Below are 23,689 nucleotides of genomic sequence, written 5' to 3' on the forward strand. Positions count from 1 at the left end.
AGTGTATCGGCAAGTTCCTTGCATTGACACGTGTGACATACGCGCACAGACATGGTAAGATTATCCGATAGTATCTTATTGAGTTCAAAATTATCCTTTTGAAGATGCTAGATGGATGCAAGGAATACATCTTAAGGATAGTATGAACCTTGCGAATGATTACGATGCTACATTAGAGTAAGCAAATGTACAAATTTCTTTCAATTGACCAATGTTTTTGTCTTAGAAGACTAGTTCTCTTTTGATTGTGCACAAATTTAAGTAGTATGCATGCTTAGAATCATGTTTGTGTTGACGATCTCTCTCAAATACCAAGTAGAATTTGTTACTCTACTTGGGAGAATGAAATGGAATAAAGAGCTGACATGCTTGCGAAGCACCAAATGCATTGGTCGTCCACCTTGGAATGATGTCGTAGGGTCAAAGGGATCCTCTACCCGCTAAGAAACATTGACTGATGACGAAGGCTTTATCTCTTCTACCTCATAGAGGACGACTATGATTTCAAGAGAGAGGTAATGTCATAAAATCTAATATCTAACCAACCCAACTGATTTTCTCATATTAAATTGATCATTTAATGTGGGAGAATAGAAGGGAACAAGGGTTAGAATATAGACATGTGCTAACGAATCTATCTCAACACGGGCCAATGGTAAAGGGGTCCAAATGAGAGCTGATATGTCAAAGAGCAAGGCTAGCTAATGGAGCTTATAAGACCTTAGGGTTAGCTTCATTAAAGATCTCCAAAGATTAGTGTTAAAAGTCCTTTGACCTTAGCTAAGCTAGGGCAAAGCTTGAGGTGGGAACCCGGCCCAAGCTTGAGGTGCTTGTCGTGCTTGCTAGCTAAGGTGCTTGTCGTGCTTGTTGACTAAGGTGCTTGAGGTGCTTGTTGACTAAGGTGCTTGAGGTGCTTGTCGGGCTTGTTGATGAAGGTGCTTGGGGTGCTTAATGACTAAGGTGCCTAAGGTACTCCATGACTAAGGTGCTTAAGGGTAAGGTGTTCCACAAAGTCAACAAAGATCCCTACAAGGTGGGGGTGAGCCATACAAGAAGGGGATAGAGAGAGAACACACACACCCTCACACAAGGCAAGCTTGGTACAAAGAAAGCAAATAGGACACTTGTCAAGCTTCTCTCCATGTAGCCCTCATAATGTGCCTAAATTCTATTGGTTGGCTTCCCAAGGGGTCCAATAATAATTTAGCTAATTTAATTAATTGTCTATGCATTTATCAAGTCCTCTCTCTCAAAGGGAAAAGGGGGACACTTGTCCCAAGCTACCCTTGTTGCTTGATATGCATTCTCCATGTGATTGGCTAGGCTTGCAAGGGTCCAATGAGCTTCCGTGTTGAGCTAGAAGGGGGGGTCGACCAAAACAAGAAGGAGGGTTGCTTGGGGGGGATACTCTCCCACACACACTCACACACACTCTCATTGTGTGAAGTGCAAAGTGCAAGAAGAAGTTGAGAGCCTACACCAACACTCTTGGCTATGGGATGCAAATCCAACCAAGAGCCATGCTTCAATGCTTAAGCTTGCCATCTTCTCCATCTTCATTACTATGCTATTATGTATGCTAGCAAGAAGAGTGATGATAAGTGAGAAACTATTTCTTTCTCCTATGAATGTTTATCTTCTCTTTCGTACCCTCATTTCCCGCTAGCTCTCTCCACCTTTGAAGGTGTTTGAGGCCTTGGGACTGAGGTTGGGGATAGTTAATGCTATTTACAAAGTCTATGTTATGCTCGTGATGCATGAAGCTTTCCATCTTCATTGCATCACCTAGGTCACAAGGAACACAAGGATTGTATTGTACCAAGTCTCTCTTGATGGGAGAATCTATAATACAAATGCCTATCGGAGGGGGGACCAGCTTCACATAAATCCGGTCCTAAATTGTTGTCAAGTTCTCTAAACTCTCTCTCTTGCAAAAGTATTGTTCATGCCAACTTAATTAAGTACTATAATTATGTTGCTACGTCAATTAAGTTTACCCTCTATGTTCTCAAAGTAGTCTCACAAAAATGCTTTCTTTAATTCTCTTAATTTCGCTATTCTCAAAGTTCATAGGCCATTTCTATTACAATCCTTGTGGCAATAGTCCCTTCTATATTGATCGTTGCTATCATGGTAACTTATCTCACGTTATGTCTACCATGATCTCTAGCATCAACTCTTTTGTGCCCTACCATCGTGCTGACCATCAATTATACTTCCACGGTGGACTTCTTCAAACAATCAATGTATTGTGACAAAGCTATAAGAGCAATCGACGATCCCATCATTTGATGATCCTTAAGTGTGGTTGGTACTTCTAAGTGCTGGGTGACAAGAACTGATATGTGAATGTGCAATAGATTTATATAAATCAAATGTCACGTCATATGTGTTAATAAGTAACATTTATGAAACTACTCGCATGCAAGGGGCATAAAAAGAAGATGCATGAGGATGCTTAGAAGCAACCGAGATGTAGCTGGTGGTGGATTGATGCAAGGCAAAAGGTTCAATGCCGTGGTGTTGATGGAAAAGATGGGCGGCGTGTGAATGTAGGAAAGTTGGGGGAGAGAGAGAGAGAGAGAGAGAGAGAGAGAGAGAGAGAGAGAGAGAGAGAACGCTGTATGAGATTAAAAAAAGAAAATGAGGTCTAGGAGGGTTGAAGGGATCGGCGCATGCTAGCATAGTAGGTGGGTTGGTGAATTTTTGGCTGCTCAAAAAGATGGGATGGTGGGTGAGGAGCTACGCAATGGCTAGCGTGTGGTTGGGAGGACTAGTAATCGATGAAGACTCACATTTGGGCCGTCCTTTGGTTCACAATGGCTGTTGTGGTAGGCAAGACAAACGGGTAGGGGAAAAGTGGGGAGTTGGCTACATGGAGCCATTATAGGTGTAATGGACGAAGCTGTCTTGGAACTGTCAGTGTTTCCTACCATTGTTGTTGCTCCCATAGTTGTTGTCGCGCCTGTGTTGTCGTCCGTCCAAGCTGCTACTATATACGTTGCTGTTGACCATCAATCTCATGCTGTACACGCTCTACCAATCGATCTCACACTATACATGCAACTATTGTCGTCAACACCCAAGCTGCCAATGCCCTATTTTTTGTTGTTTTAATGGTGGTTCTTTGGAAGTTTGGTCCCATGACACTTTGTGTAGAGGCCTTTGAACTTACCCTTAGGGTTGACTCCCACTACGTTGAAGCCGAATCATATTAGATTAAGAGGGTCTCTCGAGTTGTCTCCTTTGAGTTAGAACTTGTCTGATACATCTTTGAGGTCTCTTGTGATATTTCCTACAATGTAAAAGCTTCTCGACCTCTGCTTTTACTTCTCTGTTGGAGTGGATCGAACGTAAAGATTACCTAAGCCTCCTTTGATATATATAATCTCTTCTTTCGTGGTCCCTTGGAATTAAAACTTGTCCGATAGATCTTTGAGGTCTCTTGTGATATTTCCTACAATAATGTAAAAGCTTCTTGACCTCTACTTTTACTTCTTTGTTGGAATGGATCAAACGTAAAGATTACCTAAGCCTCCTTTGATATATAGAATCTCTTCTTTCGTGGTCCCTTGGAGTTGCGTCCCATTACAAGAGGGAGAGATGAGGAAGAAAATAAATTTTTTTGTACCTATTCTATCTCTTGTACTATATACATCCTTGATTTGATGAAGTATTCTTCTTGATCATATGCAACCTCACGTTCACCCTACTACTGTATCAACAAGTTATATCGATATTTATCCAAGTGCTAATTTATATAATAGCAATGTTTAGGCTTTGCTCCCTACTATTGTATTGACAAGTTATATTGATATTTATCGAGTGCTAATTTATAAATTAGCAATGTTTAAGCTTTGCTCCCTATAAAAAATATCGTGATTTCTACGATCCTACGCAGATCTCTTTCACTAATTACAAAAATTGATGAAGGATTAGCATCAAGGTTTCCAAAGATTTGCAAGAAACTGGTAACATCAAAGAGGAATAAAATGAAAAAGATTAAATAAAACAGAAAATAATTATGTAAGTGCACTTATCTCTGGTGCATAATCACATAGATCCTCACTTGGATGCCACTTTTTGGATCTCTTTGATTGACCAATATCAAGAACGTAGCCTTGGGCTCTGATACCACTACTATGGACGGATGCTTTGCGTGCTTGCATAATACACAAAATAGTATGCCACATACAATAAAACCAATAGATATTCCTTCTCGATGAACCACACATGCACACAATCAAGAATGGTAAATAATTTGAGAGAGATAGAGAACCTCGTGCAGGTGCACCTCCTAGAGCAAAATGCTATGCATGCACAAAGATGGGAGAGATGAAGGAGGAGAGTACAGGAGAAGAGATACATAGGAACTGGGTCCGCATAAAAGAGTGATCATTTCCCTCTTGCACGCATTAGTTTATAGATTTCTTCAATGCTCAATATGATTACAAATGTTCAAATGTTCACTTGGGCGTAAAGTGATAATTGCTCATAAATAGTTTTCTACCAATAAAATATCGATAATCTCATGATCCTTTGCATAGTCTATAAACCAATTATGATTTTTCCACCTATCAGATGTAATAAATAAATGTTAATCAAATCCCATTACACTTATTATTACAATCTAGATTGACATTAAACATGATGTTTATCTCCATCTATTGTTTGTCTCAATGCTCCATTCTAAAAGTCATAAGGCAAATTATACGCTACAATATCAATTAAAGGCTTGGAATGGGCAGCATTCTCCATAACTGTTAGCATAAACCACCTTTGCGATGAAATAGAAAAAATCATTCAATAATAATAAATGTTGTGCGCTTAGGACAACAACACTACATGCCAATATTGTAAGTAGCTTCTATTAACCAACTTTGCATCTTGTCAACTATGGAACACTCAAATTCTACTTCTCCTTAGAGCAACACAAACAATGTAGATGTGTTCTCCTTCAAAGAGCATAGTTGGCGTCAAATAGTCATTCAAAAAGCAAAAAATTTGAATACATGACTAGTTCCATATATAGTGCTGTATTGAAAATGCAATTATGTGGTGTTATAAAATGCTATGCTTGAATTCCATGATGCTAGTTGTGGAAATAAGATGCCAAGGGTTTTTTCACGTGGGCATTTGGTTAGCAACCAGTTGCAAAGTGGTAAACAATTTCTGCAAAACTCTCTTTGTTCACAAGGGCGTAGTTTGGAAAACCTTTCAAAAGGAGTTTGCAATTGATTGCTTCCTTGCTTCACTCATGGGTGGTGGAGTGAGAGGGAAACCACATTAAAAAAAATGACTTGCCCCAAAATTTCATGTTTTTGGATTAACCAAACTTTCATCTTTTTGGATTAAAAATGTTCTCTCTCTCTCTCTCTCTCTCTCTCTCTCTCTCTCTCTCTCTCTTTTGTGTCTCTTCTCATCTTCCCTCTTGCCATTGAAAACCTCGCCATAACAATCCGACACGTGGATTGGTTCTCGTTGCTCTTCACAACTTGTGTGTCATCTTGTAAACATGCCTTAAGGTGATTTGGGGAGTGGCATTATGTGACGTAGACCTCAATGTGATTTTGATTAGTGGCATGACAACTAGGTTCAAAACGAGAAAGAGAGAGAGAGAGAGAGAGAGAGAGAGAGAGAGAAGAGAGAGAGAGAGAGAGAGAGAGAGAGAGAGAGAGAGAGAGAGAGAGAGAGAGAGAGAGAGCATGCAAGCAAGCAGTGGTTGCTTCCAATGAAAAAGCACAAAGAGCCCCACTAGAGGCCAATCGTCCCTATACTCAATCTTCACCGAGGCAATTGCAACATGACTCTACCTCCCTTCGCGGTCACCACTAGTGAAGAGACGTTTTTTGAGAGGGAAGAGGCCTATTGGCCTACGAGCTCTTCGACATGAGGGACAATGACTTTGACAAGTAGTGAAACCGTTGACCTTGCTCTTGCGATGAGGGTAGTGAGGAGCTTATGCATGTGAGCAAGATGCCGATAGATAGCGCTCGTTCACTCGCAACCACCGGCCTGCCATAGGAGCCATTGCATGTGCACACCATAATAGAGGATGTTCAGCCCCCCATGTAAAAGGGTGTCCGTCCCCTAGTTAATGCTTTATGGTATTGTGAATTTGTTGGCACTGCCGGAGGCAGTTGTTATAGCAACCTTTCGCTATTTTACTACAAAATTGTGGCCCTGATTATCGCGCACGCCTTTGTGGAAGCTACATTTTAGGGAGAGGGATATTGGATGCATCTTGTGTTTCTAGTGTGTTCACTGAAGTGTGTGTGTGTGTGTGTGTGTGTGTGTGTGTGTGTGTGAGAGAGAGAGAGAGAGAGAGAGAGAGAGAGAGAGAGAGAGAGAGAGAGAGAGAGAAGGGCACACACAATAGCATGCTATATTTTCAATCGCATAGGCACTGCAACAAGTAAAATTGACTAGTTGCATCAACTGAGCATGTGTGTAATGAGTGGAAGGCTTGACTACTGTAGATGTGTTTTGGTTGTCTCAGGGTGGGTTCAGACCGGAAGGGTGGAAGAAAACGAGCATCTCATCGCTTCCAGGCGGAATAGAGCATAGCGTAGTTCTTCCACCACCCTGCTATCCACACAAGGCGGTAGCTTCCTGGCGTGCTTTGCTTGCATGGCGATTCCTCATAGGTTGCAGGAGACCCTTGTCAGGGTGCAAGTGCTCACGGGCGAAGTGGGGGGGGGGGGGGGGGGGGGTGGAAGAGAAAAATCATTTCTCTTCCTTGACGTGGCTGCCCCGTCCAATGACTTCCACGCCCTATGTGAACGGGGCATCAAAAAGGCCTCTTGCTGATTGGGTAGTAGGATAATGCTGGGACTTCCGCCGCCCACCTATAATCCTCAATTTGCCACACAAAAATGCCTTTAGCAACTCTTCTTTGTCTTCAAAATCTTCTTTCCAGCATTGACACCTTCATTCTTCATGTATTCATCTCTTGTGTGAGGGCCACACAGATTGAGTGGGCTTAACTTCTAAGATCTCTTCATCTTGAAACCATTTCCTATCCAAATAGCCCCTTGAGGCACGTCTTCCAAACTCCTCATGTAGCTTCTCATTTCCTCCTCATCGATCCTGTAAGCAACCTAGTACTCTTGCTTCGATTTTCTCTCATTGTCGGACTCCATGATGCAGGACACTCTCTTGCTCCTTACTCCACGTTATTGATGGCCACACTCTCATCTTTGTCAACACCCATGATCCATCCTCAAGATAATTGTGTGTGTGTGTGTGTGTGTGTGTGTGTGTGTGTGAGAGAGAGAGAGAGAGAGAGAGAGAGAGAGAGAGAGAGAGAGAGAGAGAGAGAGAGCGCAATTGCTACAATTGTAAGATGAAAGGGCATAGCTTTAGTATTAAAGCATGACTAGGCTTAGTAAAACAATTCAAACAATTCAGTGTCTGATGCCATCACATCTTTGTAAGGTGGATATGCATACATTTGGATCTATTAAATCTATTGCTACTTTTTACAACCCATAATCTCATTGATGAACCTCCATACCAAAAAGCCTCATTGCTTTTCATCTTTGTTTAATCAAAACAACTAGTGTTAGATTTTGTCTTAATTTTCTTGTTGCCGTAGTTAAGACATCTAATGCCATTTCAACATGCTTAGAACGAGCGGTTTGCATGAGATGGTCCATGTCATGCTGGCTAGAAGGGACGAAGACTGACCTCGTGGGGATGCCTCTAAGTTGTCTTGCATTGGCAATGATGGTGGGAAGTTCATGCTAACACTGTTCGTCTTCGCTTTTCACATGGTCATCTTTGTGAGTTTTTTTTTTGGCTTGACAACTTTAGCAAATATAGCCCATGCAACCTTGTATTTCACCGTCTTAGTTGGCCTTCAAGCCATATGAAGTGGTAGCAGATTATAAGAGCTCATAGTGATTGAATGCCACTTTGTATCTCACCGTCTTAGTTGGACTTCCAGCCATACTAGTATAGCCTGTGGCCTTCGACAATGTCTCTCTCTCTCTCTCTCTCTCTCTCTCTCTCTCTCACTCTGTGGCACCAGATGAAAGAGGAGTTGACACGTGTTAGGGGGGGAGGGATTCCTCCCCCTTTTATAATAGTATAGATAGATAGATATAGATATAGATGACGTGGTAGCAGATTATAAGAGCTCATAGTGATTGAATAATATTTCTGACAATGATTTTGCCACAAAATCACCTATAAGTTTTATTGAACTTCACCGCTCATCACTTAGACGCCTTGTTTTGAATTTTGGAGTCTCGAAGTGGGTGTTTTGACGTGAGTGACGGCTGCAAGGAAATGCATGAGGATGATGATGCGCTGAGGGCGGAAGGTCCGGCAGCAGCAATGGAGTTGGAGAAAGCAGGGGCCCAGGAAGGAGTAGAGCAGCCACCTAAAGACGCTACTTTTGTTTTCCCGATTTGGCAAGCCTGCAGGCGCAAGCATTCTCCTGATAGTCCTTTCTTCGCTTCTGGAAACTTGGAGAGAGAGCTTCTAGCTAAGCAGGCATGCGTCTTTGATGATTTCAACCAGTTGGATCATTTTCCACCTCTCACTTGGGACTTTGTTATGCTATTCTTAGGTTATCTTGGAGCTTACTGATGAAGAAAAGCTTCAAATTAGCTGCTTGGAGGACGAGCAACATTGGTAATTTGACTCTGAAATGTCATTTTGTATTGTCTTGGAGCACTTGATAATACATCGTGCCTGCGTTTTCTACGTAAGCTCCTATAATTTTTGCTTCTGGGGTTTATTGGATAAGTACAAGCGTCCTCAATATATTTATCTATATGCTGGGTACATCCCTGAACAATGGGGTTACGTGTTACAACAATAGCACTGTGAGATTCTGAGTAGATAGTGACAGGAAGTGGTGGTGGAATGACAACATGATTCAGTGTCTGCAAAAGTATCACACTCAGACCAATACTCACCTTTAGCAGAAGAGAAGCCATTAGATTGTTGCTTTTGAGATTTCTGATAGATGAGTCCAAAGCCATAATGAGAAATGGATCTCCAAGTGTCAATACAATTAGCTCATTTACAATCGCTACAGCACAGAAAGTTATCACCAACAGCATATGAATTACCAGAGTCAATATTGCCACAAAGATAGCTAAGTACCCGCATAGCAACCTGCTAATGTGAGCGATGAGGCCGACAAGAAAAGACTGGAGATACTGATAGCATACAGAGTATGGGGTGAGTGCTAGCCAAATAGAGAAGAGAACTTACAAGCTTCTACCTTAGGAGTATCATCGACTGTGGATAACTTAGAATCACGATTTACAGGGCGAGATAAAGGAGATCATTATTTTATGCTATTTTTGTGATACTAGTTTTGACAGATTAATTTGTTAGAGTTTCAGATTCTTGTCTGGTGGTGGTTCCAGTATCTCCCCGGAGTAGATTAGGGAGTGAGGGCTATTTTGTGGCTGAGCTTGGCTGTACCTGAGGTAGACATACTTTCTCGGTGGTTCAGTCCATGGTGTTTCCCACCCGGTAGGCTGACATGAGTCTGAATCTCAGTGTTTTGCATTTTCCCCCTGCTAAAAATGTGGGCAATTAGTCGTGGGGTTTCTGGCTTGTAGGTAGGGCACTTTTTGCAGCCTCCCCTTGTTGTATTTGGGCATATGAGTTGTATGTGCAGTTCCAACCACACTCTCTCTCTAGCATTTTCTCTCTCTAGCACTACTGTGTTGTGTTTTCTTCTCTCTAGCGTCTTCTCCACTAGCGTTCTCTCTCTCTCTCTCTCTCTCTCTCTGCCCCAACGATGTCACGTGCATATCTAACCCTATGTGCATGTGGACAAGCTAACTCCTACTTCTAGGGTTTAGGACAACCGAGGAAGTGTTCTGGCACCCTTGTGAGCCTGTACACAGGACGTGCATGTCCATGCACTTTAGATTAGTTGCTTACTCTCTGATTGCACATGAGCACAATCAATGTCTGCTAGGTGAGGCATTGGAGAGTGTTTCCATGCTGTTGCATTAGTACCAAGCCTAGGTAATAACTGCATACGAAGCACCTCTTATTAGTAGTTCATCAACTTTTTAACAAGTGACATTTTAGCTAGCAATTACCAAATCGTAGGATTTTTTATGTGATAGCCTGACCCAGCTTTAATCCCATATATACGTGACCCTCGAGGTCACTTCTCAAGCATAAGTGAGTACCCTCAGTACCAGCACCAAGAATCTGCAGTACCTTAGCATCTCTATCATTTTTGCACCAGATCAACCAACTATTAGAGTGAACAGCGAGAGAGAGAGAGAGAGAGAGAGAGAGAGAGAGAGAGAGAGAGAGAGAGAGAGAGAGACAATGGCGATGGACACACAAGAGACAGCTGGCAAGCCCCAATAACTCCAGATGGCATAAACTACTATGTACAAGATGTGAATGGGATAGTGCATCCTCCCCTCCTATATATAGGAGAATAGGGAGTAGGTAGGGTAGACCAGAAGCCCCAACAACCATGCACAAAAAACCCATAAATGAGGAAAAAATGGAAGAGGACCAGAATAGGTCCGTCCGGGCAAAGTGCTGAGCAAAACCCTAAATGTGCCTGAAGATCCCTGTCCAGCAGGTGTACGGGTGGCCAACCCACAACCAAGTGCAAGTGCACGTGATGTGTGTGAAGCCTGTAGGCAGGGTGCGAAGCATCTGGAGATGAACAATCTAACACTCCCCCCCTCAACAACAGATGCGGAGACGCTGAGGAAGAAGATGCAACACGCCTGGCAAATCTGGAGTGTGAAAAGAAGAGGCGCCAGCCAAACAAAAAACGACGAACTGTCCAACACCAATGTGATGATGATCAAATCTAGGTCAGGCTGATCAAGTTGCACAAGGAAGTTGATGGAGAGGCTAACAACAGAACAAGTCGCTGAAGAGGATATATATGAGGAAAAGATGGAAGACGAGCAGGGAGCTTATCGGTTGAGGTTAGGAGAAGAGAGAGACGGAAGAGAGAGAACCCCCCCTAAAGCAAAGAACTCTGTCACAAAAGGATAGAAGGCCAAGGTGGTAAACCGGAAAACTCCAAGCCAAAAAGTGACCTCAATCATAAGAGGGAAGAAGGAGGTGGATGAAACTAGAGGGTGAAGCCATCAGCCTGTGAAGGGCTAGAGATGGCAGTGGCAGACGTCTGTCGAGAAGCCGTCCCATCCTCATGATCTGAATCCTTCTTGTGGTCCTGTTAGGTGCAGCGGAATGAATGTTGTATTTTCTCAAGATTAGTGATCTTTATTGCTCAAGGTTCCTTTTAGCTCTTAGGGAAAGAGAGAGCTTTCCGTCTTCTAGAGTGCTGTGGTCACGAACAAGGTGAGTGGATTGTGTGCAAGTGAATGAGACTGAGAGAAGGAGAGAGAAGAGATACGACACCCAAGAGGTTGTAAAACCCTCCTCCGAAGGCCCCACTCTCGTCGGCGAGAGTGGTCTACTTGATTGCACAAATGCGTACAATGCAATGCAATGGATTGATGCAATGGGACTATGCTGATGACGACAACGGTGGTGACGGCGACGACTTGGCTGAAATCTGAGATTTTCTAGATGCTGAATTTCTTGGACTGTTTCAAGGCTGAAAATGGACTGTTTTGGCTGCGTTTTGTCGGGCTAAACTTGGGGGATCATCTGCAACTGAATGGGGGGGTTCTGCTATCGATTCATAGGCTGAAAACTGCTTTTCTCCAAAGGCTAAAATCAGCGTTTTTGTTCTTGCTGAAAAACGCTGGGAAATGTGAGATCATGCTGGCGTTTTTGCATGAGAAAACGCTGGCTGAAGTGGGTGGGGGATCGCTAGGCAATGGCTGATCTGGCGATGGCCGAGGAAAGCAAAAAAGCTAATGTTGCTGGGTTCTGTCGCGGGAAAACCACCGAGGTTGGCTGATCTATTGCTGGAACTGTCGCTAGAAGAGGGGGGAAACTTCAGGGCGAGGATGCTCTATGAAAAACGCCAAGGTGAGGGAAGGTATGGCGATGGGGGGTCATGAGGGGGGGGGTACTGCTGAGAAGTTGCCTGTTGAGCGGGAAGCTCCTGCTGCCTCTTCTGCCAAATAGTGCTAGCTCTAGTTTGCTTATATACAAACTTAGCAAAATTGCCCTACCTACTTTTGTTGGAAAGTCACTTAAAAATAATAAGTGAAAATACCAATAAATAGGAAAATAGGCTAAATGCACTGGAAAATTCCCCTAACAGATGCTAATGGATTCTGATGGGAATTCCGATGATCATGCTGTGTGCAACCAGAGGATATGCATCTATGCTAAGTGACTAGGCATGCACGGTCTACGAATAGACTCACAAAAGTGCCAGATCACTGCTAATCTAACTGACTTGACTGACGGGAACCCTGCTGTGGTGTAGCTTGTCCACGGACACTTAGGGTTGGGATGTGTCACGTGACAGGTCCCCCCGTCTTTTATAACATTTGGCTGCAAAATGATCTTTCTTTCCACAATAGGTACAAGTAATGTCAGGGCGAGAAGGTGTACAGCCAGGTCCAGACTGTCCGAGAGCACTACCACCCCTACTGGATGTTCAAACCAATGCAGTAGAACCCGTAGAGGCATCTGAGGTGGCTCTGTCCTGAATGCGCACAGCTATCTGCTGCATAGCGGGTAAGAGCTCCTCCCAAGTGATAAGAGTAGGGCGCGTGGCGGTAGTGAGTGACTATAATAAGGAATCATAAGTGCCCGGAGGCTTGAACAACAACCGAGTTGCCATGCTCTCGAAAGAGATTTGGTGTCCACAAGCTGCTAGCTCATCACGGAGCAAAAGCATGGCGGAAATGCAGTCTTGGATAGTCGAAAATGACGAGACCTGTAAGTGTCACAAACTGCTAACGTGTCAAAGCCCTGAAGAATGGAGCCAACTTGCAGATCTTGACTTAGGGGCCTAAACCCTAAGAAGAACAAGTAGCAGAAGAAGAAGTCCTACCAACTTATGGGAACCCCGTCCGATGGGGCCCCAAGTGACATAAAGAAAATATAAATAAAGCGGGACCACACACACACAAGAAAGGAATTGCGTAGCTGCTGATGACGTGGCAACTTTACGAAAAACCCGGATTTTACGCTAGATTGCTGACGTGGCAAATTGTACAGATTTCCACGTTTTGCGCTGATTGTTGATGTGGCAGTTGTACGGATTTCCGTGATTTATGCTGGTAGCTTTTTGGCATTCCTTTTTGACCAGAAGCTTTTGAATTTGAAGGCTTTTCATGTAAACTGCTTATCATAGGCCAAGGGCCTTTAAATATGTGCTAAGGGCTCATTGTTTGGCATGCTTCCTGGAGAAGGTGCAGAGTCTTGAGTTCCGGTTGTACTGTGTTGATGCAATATAAAGAAATACCGAAAGGGGCGCCAAGGTTTGAGGCCAATACTCTTTGGGGTGGAATTCCGCCACTCTGTGCCGCATATCGTCTCTCTCTCTTTCAGCTCAGTTGTTATTGAAGTGCTAAAAGTCTGTTCAGTCTGTTCTTTTCTATTGGCACGTGGTGCCCGTCTTGTGACAGTGGAATCAGAGCTTCAAGCGTGTGCTTTTCTGAAAGCATACCGGTCCTACCAAAGAGCAGACAGAGCAAGATTGCTCTTCCAAAGTTCATTGGAAATTTTAGCCTTGTGCTCCGAGCCCAAACTTATTAGCCACTCCCACCCTTACTTCATCGCGCATCGGGCGCGCTCCAGTCTTCACCGCTCATGTCTTACAGGGCATAAGCCATAAAGATCACTTCCAAGAGAAGGATCCGTGATTGTTTCGAGCTGCTGTTTTTCTCACAAGCAGTGCCATGCAGATGTTGATCTCTATAGCTACCAAGCCGCACACTTCCAAGGACTTGGCAAGCTTTCAAGAAAAATTTTGCCCGAAGTTATATGGTTTCTGACATCTTCCTTTGGAATGCAACTTCTGGCAAAGTGGGGTATCCTGAAATGCTTGCCATGGAAAACCTTAGCAGATTATATCTTGAAATTTCTCGACATCTCTCGGTAGATGTCTCTTCTCGAGTTGATAACCTTGGAGATTCGGTGCGATTGCTATCTTGGGACTACCATCGTCGCCAAAGAAACACTGTTTGTCCAAGAGCTGATGGACCATGCTGTGCTCGGCTACGACCTTGTGGAATGAACCTAACCCTAACTTTTGGTGCAGGTTCCAGATGGAAAGTCAGTTGACTTTTCAAGCTCGGTTAATGTCGAGATTGCTTTTTAAGTTTGAATTTTGTTTGAGAACCTATTTGGTGATCTTGCTTGAAATGGATGGTATCTGTTTTGGTACTGATTTGAAATGTTTGACTCTGGTTTTAATACTGGTTTCATTGATCGGTGATTTTACTCCCGGGTGGAGAAGTGAGAAATACTGTTTTGGTATTGCTTGAACTTCGGAACAACGCAGGCCGATGCTCGGGGAGCGTTTGGTTGTATGCTTGTAAAATAATTGTTGTTGTGACTCCCGGCCTGGACGTGGATGGTTATGCGGGAGGAGTATTAAGAAGTCTGAGTAGTGGTTACTCTCAGCACCTCCAAACGATGCAGGCTGTGGTCTGGGGGGCGTTTGGTTGTAAAAGGCCTCTATATCTCCCGGCCCAGACCTTTTAAGGTTATGCGGGAGGAATGATGAGGGAGTCGTTGAATATCTCCCGGCTCAGATCTTGTCAGGTTATGCGGGAGGAGTGTTCATCGACGACTTTATGTTGCCATGTCTTGTAACATGCATATGTGAGCATTTGTGTTGCATTATGATATGCCAACCACTCAATAATCCTAATTGGATGAGATTAATTGGGTATGTAATTTTAGTGCATCAAGACACCCGTGGAAGATCAGTGCGGTCTGGGTGTGATGGCTAATTTTACTACACCGGAATATCAAGAGCTCAGATTTGGACGAAAGGAGAAGCCAACTCCTTGATCAAAAGAGTCGAGAGGAGAAGCCAACTCCTTGATCAAAAGAGCCGAAAGGAGAAGCTAACTCCTTAACAAAAAGAGCAAATGATTGTCCCTCAGAATGTCCCTTGGAATGACCGTCGGAATTTTTTGAGCTAATTTGAGTTGTTTTGCAGATATGCTGTAATCGCGGACGATTACTTTTTTTCAAGAAGGGGGGATGTCACAAACTGCTGACGTGTCAAAGCCCTGAAGAATGGAGCCAACTTGTAGATCCTGGCCAAGGGGCCTAAACCCTCAGAAGAACAAGTAGCAGAAGAAGAAGTCCTACCAACTTATGGGGACCCCGTCCGACGGGGCCCCAAGTGACATAAAGGAAATATAAATAAAGCGGGACCACACACACAAGGAAGGAATTGCGTAGTTGCTACAACTGTACGAAAACCCGGATTTCACGTTGGATTGCTGACGTGGCAAACTGTACAGATTTTCGTGTTTTGCGTTGATTGCTAAGGTGGCAGCTGTACGGATTTCCGTGATTTACGTTGACAACTTTTTGGCATTGCTTTTTGACCAAAAGCTTTTGAATTTGAAGGCTTTTCATGTAAAGTGCTTTTCATAGACCAAGGCCTTTAAATATGTGCTAAGGGCTCATTGTTTGGCATGCTTCCTGGAGAAGGTGCAGAGTCTTGAGTTCCGGCTTGTACTATGTTGATGCAATATAAAGAAATACCGAAAGGGGCGCCAAGGTTTGGGGCCAATACTCTCTGGTGTGGAATTTCGCCACTCCGTGCCGCATGCCGTCTCTCTTTTAGTTCAGTTGTTATTGAAGTGCTAAAAGTCTGTTCAGTCTATTCTTTTCTATTGGCACGTGGTGCCGGTCTTGTGACAGTGGTATCAGAGCATCAGGCGTGTGCTTTTCTGAAAGTATACCGGTCCTAACAAAGAGCAGACAGAGCAAGATCGCACTTCCAAAGTTCATTGGAAATTTTAGCCTCGTGCTCCGACCCCGGACTTATTAGCCACTCCCACCCTTATTTCATCGCGCTTCGGGCGCGCTCCCGTCTTCACAGCTCATGTCTTACAGGGCATAAGCCATAAAGATCACTTGCAAGAGAAGGATCCAAGATTTGTTTCAAGTTGCTTTTTTTCTCAGAGGCCGTGCCATGCAAATGTTTATCTCTATAGCTACCAAGCCGCACACTTCCAAGGACTTGGCAAGCTTTCAAGAAAATTTTTGCCCGAAGTTATATGGTTTCTGACATCTTCCTTCGGAGTGCAACTTCTGGGAGAGGGGTATCTTGAAATGCTTGCCATGGAAGCCCTAGCAAATTATATCTTAAAATTTCTCGACATCTCTTGGTAGACGTTTCTTCTCGAGTTGATAACCTTGGAGGTTCGATGTCACCAGGAGGTGTATTTTTCCTGTTGCCTTCCGTAAATAAGTATTAGATATTTTTATTTATTTTTACTTGTTTTTTCCGGAACCCTTGAAAAGGTGCAAGTGGACATTGCATGGCCAGTGTGAAACGGCTGCGGCCGAATAGGTTTCTCACATCGGGAGTCTGGGTCGGCCAGTCTGGGACTGGTTGGGCCAGTTAGCACTGAACTCTGATGAGTATGGAAGCTCGTATGCGCCAAACTTGAATTTGGGCCACTCGTCAAGTCACTGACAACTTTATAAGTTGAAAGGGGCTAGTAAATTAACCCACATTGTAGATGTTGGTCAAATGGTAGTCTTCAATGATGGTCAGGAGACCGATAGGGACGCCATGGAAGCATCTCCTAAAATTTAGGGAACTGCTATTTTTGACCGGAAAATGTGTTCGCGTCATTAGCTCCAGAATGTCGTGGGGAACATTTCTTAACTCTACGGCTTAGTCAACTGACGTGTAGATTGAGATCTTTTTAGCCGAGTCCGCCAAAGTCGGAAACTGGGCGACGTGTCGCGCTGTGAGCAAATCTGCCACTCTGGGAGAAGGGGGCGAGCTGTTTATGAGCATTTCGGGCGCCATTTTCAGCTTTCAGGTGGATTGTAGCAGGTATAGAAGCTATGGAATGCTTTCCTTGCCCTCTATGCACAATACGTACAGTATGTTATGTCCCACTAGTGGGCTTCTCATTTGACCTATGTACAGCTGTGGGGAATATGCTTTCATGCCGAGGCAAGAGCCTCTTTGCACAGGAACCGGTGTAGCTAGCTGCTGCACCAAAGCAGGTCCACAAGAGGGTGATAACCTCTCGATTGCGCAGTAAATTCAGCACTGTTTGCTTGCTGTTTTTTATTCTGTTTTGAGATTGTTTTGTGCCCGGGATGCTTCCAGAATCAAGGGGCACCAAGCCCAAGGTGCAGGGAACAGTGTAGAGACCGTCGTGTGCCCAAATCAGGTCAAAAACAGGACTGAACCAGAAATTACAGCGACCTGAAATTTACTGTTTTGTCCGACTGAGGAATAACACCAGTGGGATAGAGTCCTGAGCTTGGAAACTGATTCGGATTAATTTCGGTACTGTTATGTTGCCGAAATTTTGCCGAATCTGGAGCGTACTAGCTAGATGCAGGTGTTATCTTCCAGGGACTCTCTTTTTGTAATTCCCTCTCTCTAAATTAAAGAAATACCGAAAGGGGCGCCAGTCTTTGGGGCCTATAGGGTGTCGGTCTCGTGTGCGCAGTGACATTCTAGTCGTTGGACGCAACTGTGTTCTCTTCCCTTCTCAGTGCTCTGTGTAAAGTTAACTGGTAATTGAAATAGTACCGCCCTATACGTTGTATAGGCCGTTTATATTCGATACGATTGCTATCTTGGGACTACCATCGTCGCCAAAGAAGCAGTCTGTCCAAGAGCTGATGGACTATGTTGTGCTTGGCTACGACCTTATGGAATGAACCTAACCCTAATTTTTGGTGCAGGTTCGAGCATGGAAAGTCAGTCGACTTTTCGAGCCCGGCTAATGTCGAGATTGCCTTTTAAGTTTGAATTTTGTTTGTTTGAACTTTTTTGGTGATCTTGCTTGAAATGGATGGTATCTGTTTTGGTACCGATTTGAAACGTTTAGACTTTGGTTTTAATACTGGTTTTATTGATTGATGATTTTACTCCTAGGTGGAGAAGTGAGAAATACATTTTTGGTATTCTTTGAATTTCGGAACGACACAAGCCGATGCCTGGGGAGCGGAGCGTTCCGTTCTAAGCTAGAAAACCTCCGAACGATGCAGGCCGATGCCTGGGGAGCGTTTGGTTGTATGCTTGTAAATTAATTGTTGTTGTGACTCCCGGCCCGGACCTGGATGGTTATGCGGGAGGTTTATTAAGAAGTCTGAGCAGTGGTTATTCTTAGCACTTCCAAACGATGCAGGCTGCAATCTGGGGGACGTTTGGTTGTAAAAGGCCTCTATATCACCCGGCCCAGACCTTTTAGGTTATGCGGGAGGAATGATGAGGGAGTCGTTGAATATCTCTCGGCCCGGACCTTGTTAGGTTATGCGGGAGGAGTGTTCATCTGCGACTTTATGTTTCTATGTCTTGTAACATGCATATGTGAGCATTTGTGTTGCATTGTGATGTGCCAACCACTGAATGTTCCTAATGGGATAAGATTACTTGGGTATGTAATTTTAGTGGATCAAGACACCCGTGGAAGATCAATGCGGTCTGGGTGTGATGACTAATTTTACTACGCCGGAATATCAAGAGCTCCGATATGGACGAAAGGAGAAGCCAACTCCTTGATCAAAAGAGCCGAGAGGAGAAGCCAACTCCTTGATCAAAAGAGCCGAAAGGAGAAGCTAACTCCTTAACAAAAAGAGCAAAGTGATTGTCCCTCATAAATTTTTGAGTTAACTTGAGTTGTTTTGCAAATATGCTGTAATTGCGAATGATTACTTTTTTTCAAGAAGGGGGGATGTCACAAACTGCTGACGTGTCAAAGCCCTGAAGAATGGAGCCAACTTGCAGATCATGGTTGAGGGGCCTAAACCCTAAACAAGTAGCAGAAGAAGAAGTCCTACCAACTTATAGGGACCCCGTCCGATGGGGCCCCAAGTGATATAAAGGAAACATAAATAAAGCGGGACCACACACACACAAGGAAGGAATTGCGTAGTTGCTGGATGATGTGGCAACTGTACAAAAAACCTGGATTTCACGCTAGATTGCTGACGTGGCAAACTGTACGGATTTCTGTGTTTTGCGATGACTGCTGACGTGGCAGTTGTACGGATTTCCGTGATTTACGCTGGCAGGTTTTTGGCATTGCTTTTTGACCATAAGCTTTTGAATTTGAAGGCTTTTCATGTAACTTGCTTTTCATAGGCCAAGGGCCTCTCAATATGTGCTAAGGGCTCATTGTTTGGCTTGCTTCCTGGAGAAGGTGCAGAGTCTTGAGTTCCGGCTTGTACTGTGTTGATGCAATATCAAGAACTACCGAAAGGGGCGCCAAGGTTTGGGGCCAATACTCTCTGGTGTGGAATTCCGCCACTTCGTGCCGCGTGTCGTCTCTCTTTCAGTTCAGTTGTTATTGAAGTGCTAAAAGTCTGTTCAGTCTGTTCTTTTCTATTGGCACGTGGTGCCGGTCTTGTGACAATGGTATCAGAGCATTGGGCGTGTGCTTTTCTGAAAGCATATCGGTCCTACCAAAGAGCAGACAGAGCAAGATCGCACTTCGAAAGTTCATTGGAAATTTTAGCCTCGTGCTCCGACCCCGAACTTATTAGCCACTTCCACCCTTACTTCATCGCGCATCGGGCGTGCTCACGTCTTCACCGCTCATGTCTTACAAGGCATAAGCCATAAAGATCACTTGCAAGAGAAGGATCCAAGATTTTGCCTTCGGTTTCTGGGCGCATAGTCCTGGTCGTTCTTCTTGTGCACTTTTCTGGTGTATGAGGAGAGCGGCCGGGCGTGCCCTATCCGCCGACTCTGAAAACAAACAAAAAAGTAGTTTGTAATGTCCTTGTATCTTGTCGTAGGGCAAGTTAAGCTCTTCGATTTGTGCATCTTCTCATACATTCGTAATCAACAAATTGTCGGGGATATTGTTTTACTCTAATCTCACACAAAGTTCGATGTTCAAAATTAAAGATCAAATTGCAAATTCTTTTGAAAACTACTTTTTGCAAATGAACTTGCAAGGAAGACTAAAAGTATGGCATTGTGAATTGCATATGATTTTCCCACTCATGCTTGGTTACAGTAATACAAAAACACAAAAAAAGGTCTTAAGTTTTGTACAAGGGAATTACAAGATTGAGCATAATTTTTTTTCTTGTCTTTTTTTGCCATACTCACAATTGTGAGTGGATGTGTTGTATTAAACAAGAGAGAGGGAGCATCAACATATCTTCACACAGAGAGAGAGAGAGAGAGAGAGAGAGAGAGAGAGAGAGAGAGAGAGAGAGAGAGAGAGAGAGGTTGATCTTTGACTAACACCTCGTCATTCAAGTTACAGAACACAAACTTTTTCATTCTTGTTACCATACTACAATAAGCCAATCACCCAATAGCAAATCAACCAATAGCATAGGCAGAATGGAAAGCACTGCTTACAAATTCAGTAGGCTTGCCTATTCATAAACGCACTGTCAAGCAGTTAAAGAACTCAACCACTTCTCATGAGATGCAAATAAATAACAAAATTAAACTTTACGTGTCCAAATTAGAGCTTTAAAAAAGTAAAATCACATCCAACATCGTGCAGCACCAAAAACACAATATTGTAATGTAGGCAGGGATAAATAAGAAAACACCACCACATGCGGGCCACTACTCATCTCTACGTATCGCCAAGGAGGTAATGGAGTCGACGACACGGTTCAAAGAGCTGCATATTGCATTTGCACTGTCACAAGTGACTGTATTTCTTGCCTACTCGATTTCCATCAGTCTCTTCCCTCTAGCCTCTTCACGTGCATGCTTTCGGTCCTTTGAACTTTGCAATACCATGCCAAATTCTTTGTGGAGTCTACGAGCTCTTTGATGTTGCTTCCGTTCACTCGCAAGCACCGCTTTCGCTTGATCCCTCCTGAGCCTCCTTCTATTGACGCATCACTTGGTCCACCACCATCGTTTGCGGCCGGAGGTGTTGCTTGTTGCTCGTCAGTGCTGTCGCCGTCGGCGGGCATGGTGCTGTTGTCGTCTTCGCCGCCTGTAGGTGAAGAAGTTAAGAAATGAGCAATGCAACATACAATTGAAGCGAATAAAAAATGCAAGGAACAAAGAAACAATTTCTTTTGACACGTGCATACCTAGGGGTGGTGTGTCGTCATCCATAGAGTCCACCAGCAATCCCCCGATGTCGGCATTGTGGTCCCCGCCAAAAAGCATCTGCATTTTGTTTATAGTGTTCGAATGGAAAGTCTCCTCTAGGCAATTCTTTTGAGCGCCGCTCGGTTTGATTCATCTGCCAGTAATTGGACTACCCTGAGGGAATTTTCATCTCGTTGTCGTTGAGCCTATGAAGAGTGAGTTTACTTTCTCTCACTTCGTTTTGCATTGGGCCTTGTTACGGATGACGCCTCGTGCTTGACAGATCTTAGCAATCACTTGCCAACGGTCGTGACGAGTGCATTCATAAACCCCATCTTCACTCTGGCGTACGTGTACTTCTTTCTTTGCCTCGACCAAAGTGATGATTTCGTGCAGTCGTCAATTAATCCATGCACGTGTTTGAGGAGGTGGGGTCAACGATGGGGCCGGTGCTCCCTCAACTGAGGTGTTGCTATCACTAGGGATAGCGGTAGGAACCATCCTACTGCCTTGGCGTAAGCAGTGATTGAAGGCTTGTCTGATCGGTGTTGGTAGAACATTTGCGGGACGTACAGACAATGGCAACAACATTGTGGAAGGAAATGCACACGGTACTGAAAGGAAAGATGACCTTATCGGAAGCGATCGCACCCGAGGCATGAAAACGGTAGGGTAAGGTTGGCTTCTAGTGTTTGCGAAGGCCGATCAGGGAAGTGTTGATGTAGCTCCCTAGCATATACGCCGCCTGGTCCTCCTATTGGCGATCCTCCTTGCCGTGGCTGCAAGTTCATCACGGCAAGGAGGATCTCCAGTAGGAAGACCGGGCGGCGTATATGCTAGGGAGCTACATCAACACTTCCCTGATCGGCCTTCGCAAACACTAGAAGCCAACCTTACCCTACCGTTTTCATGCCTCGGGTGCGATCGCTTCCGGTAAGGTCATCTTTCCTTTCAGTACCGTGTGCATTTCCTTCCACAATGTTGTTGCCATTGTCTGCACGTCCCGCAAATGTTCTACCAACACCGATCAGACAAGCCTTCAATCACTGCTTACGCCAAGGCAGTAGGATGGTTCCTACCGCTATCCCTAGTGATAGCAACACCTCAGTTGAGGGAGCACCGGCCCCATCGTTGACCCCACCTCCTCAAACAAGTGCACGAATTAATTGGCGACTGCATGAAATCATGACGTTGGTCGAGGCAAAGAAAGAAGTACGTGTACACAAGAGTGAAGATGGGGTTTATGAATGCACTCGTCACGACCGTTGGCAAGTGATAGCTGAGATTTGCTAAGCACGAGGCGTCATCGCAACAAGGCAGAATGCAAAACGAAGTGGGAGAACGTAAATTCACTCTTTATAAGCTCAACGACAACGACAAGAAGATTCCCTTAGGGTGGTCCAATTACTGGCAGATGAATCAAACTGAGCGGTGCTCAAAAGAATTGCCTATATGAGACTTTCCATTCGAACTCTATAACAAAATGCAGATACTTTTTGACGTGGACCGCAATGCCGACATTGGGGGATTGCTGGTGGACTCTATGGATGACGACACGCCGTTCCTAGGTATGCACGTGCCAAAAGAAATTGTTTCTTTGTTCCTTGCATTTTTTATTCGCTTCAATTGTATGTGCATTGCTATCTTAACTCTCATTTCTTAACTTCTTCACCTGCAGGCGACGAAGACGACAACAGCATCATGTCCGCCCACGGCGACAACACCGACGAGTAGCAAGCAGCACCTCCGGCCGCAAATGATGGTGGTGGACCAAGTGCTACGTCAGTAGAAGGAAGCTCAAGAGGGATCAAGCGAAAGCGGCGTTCGTGGGTGGACGGAAGCAACATCAAAGAGCTCGTGGACTCGACGAAGAATTTGGCGATGGTATTGCAAAGTTTAGAGGACCGAAAGGATGCACGTCAAGAGGCTAGAGGGAAAAGACTGATAGAAATCGAGCAGGCAAGAAATACAGCTACTTGTGATAGTGCAAATGCAATATGCAGCTCTTTGAACCGTGTCGCCGACTCTATCGCATCGGCGATACGTAGAGAGGAGGAGTAGTGGTGGCCTGCATGTGGTGGTGTTTTCTTATTTATCCCTCCCTACATTACAATATTGTGTTTTTGATATTGCATGTGATTTTTACTTTCTCAAAGCTCTAATTTGGACACGCAAAGTTTAATTTTGTTATTTATTTGCATCTCGTGGTTGAGTTCTTTAACTGCTTGACAATGCGTTTATGATTAGGCAAGCTTACTGAATTTGTAAGCAGTGCTTTTCCATTCTTAACTATGCTATTGGTTGATTTGCTATTGGGTGATTGGCTTATTGTAGTATGGTAACAAGAATAGAAAAGTTTGTGTTTTGTAACTTGAATCATGAGGTGTTAGTCAAAGATCAATCTCTCTCTCTCTCTCTCTCTCTCTCTCTCTCTCTCTCTCTCAAGATATGTTGATGCTTCCTCTCTTTTGTTTAATACAACCCATCCACTCTCAATTGCGAGTATGGAAAAAAAAGAAAAGAAAAAAAATTATGCTCAATCTTGTAATTCCTTTGTACAAAACT

At 44.1% G+C, this 23,689-nt stretch overlaps 2 protein-coding genes and 1 pseudogene across 2 annotated transcripts in view; 2 read left to right on the top strand and 1 right to left on the bottom strand.

The window, feature by feature from the left end:
* Positions 1–8,225: 8,225 nt before the first annotated feature.
* Positions 8,226–23,689, top strand: part of LOC147427568 (uncharacterized) — a 49,503-nt gene continuing 34,039 nt past the window's right edge. Inside the window, exons 1-2 of the mRNA XM_086497284.1 lie at positions 8,226–8,499; positions 8,576–8,640. Coding sequence (XP_086353410.1) covers positions 8,293–8,499; positions 8,576–8,640 — 272 coding nt within the window. The 5' untranslated portion in view covers positions 8,226–8,292. The remainder of the gene's footprint in view (positions 8,500–8,575; positions 8,641–23,689) is intronic.
* Positions 20,744–21,202, bottom strand: LOC147427569 (uncharacterized; annotated as a pseudogene).
* On the top strand, positions 22,608–23,185 carry LOC147427570 (uncharacterized). Its single transcript, XM_086497755.1, is given in 3 exon segments — positions 22,608–22,700; positions 22,803–22,922; positions 22,925–23,185. Coding segments are annotated over 3 exon segments (474 nt in total).

Source organism: Adiantum capillus-veneris, chromosome 23, assembly GCF_014529385.1.
Source record: "Adiantum capillus-veneris isolate H3 chromosome 23, ASM1452938v2, whole genome shotgun sequence".
Classification (NCBI taxonomy): Eukaryota; Viridiplantae; Streptophyta; class Polypodiopsida; order Polypodiales; family Pteridaceae; genus Adiantum; species Adiantum capillus-veneris.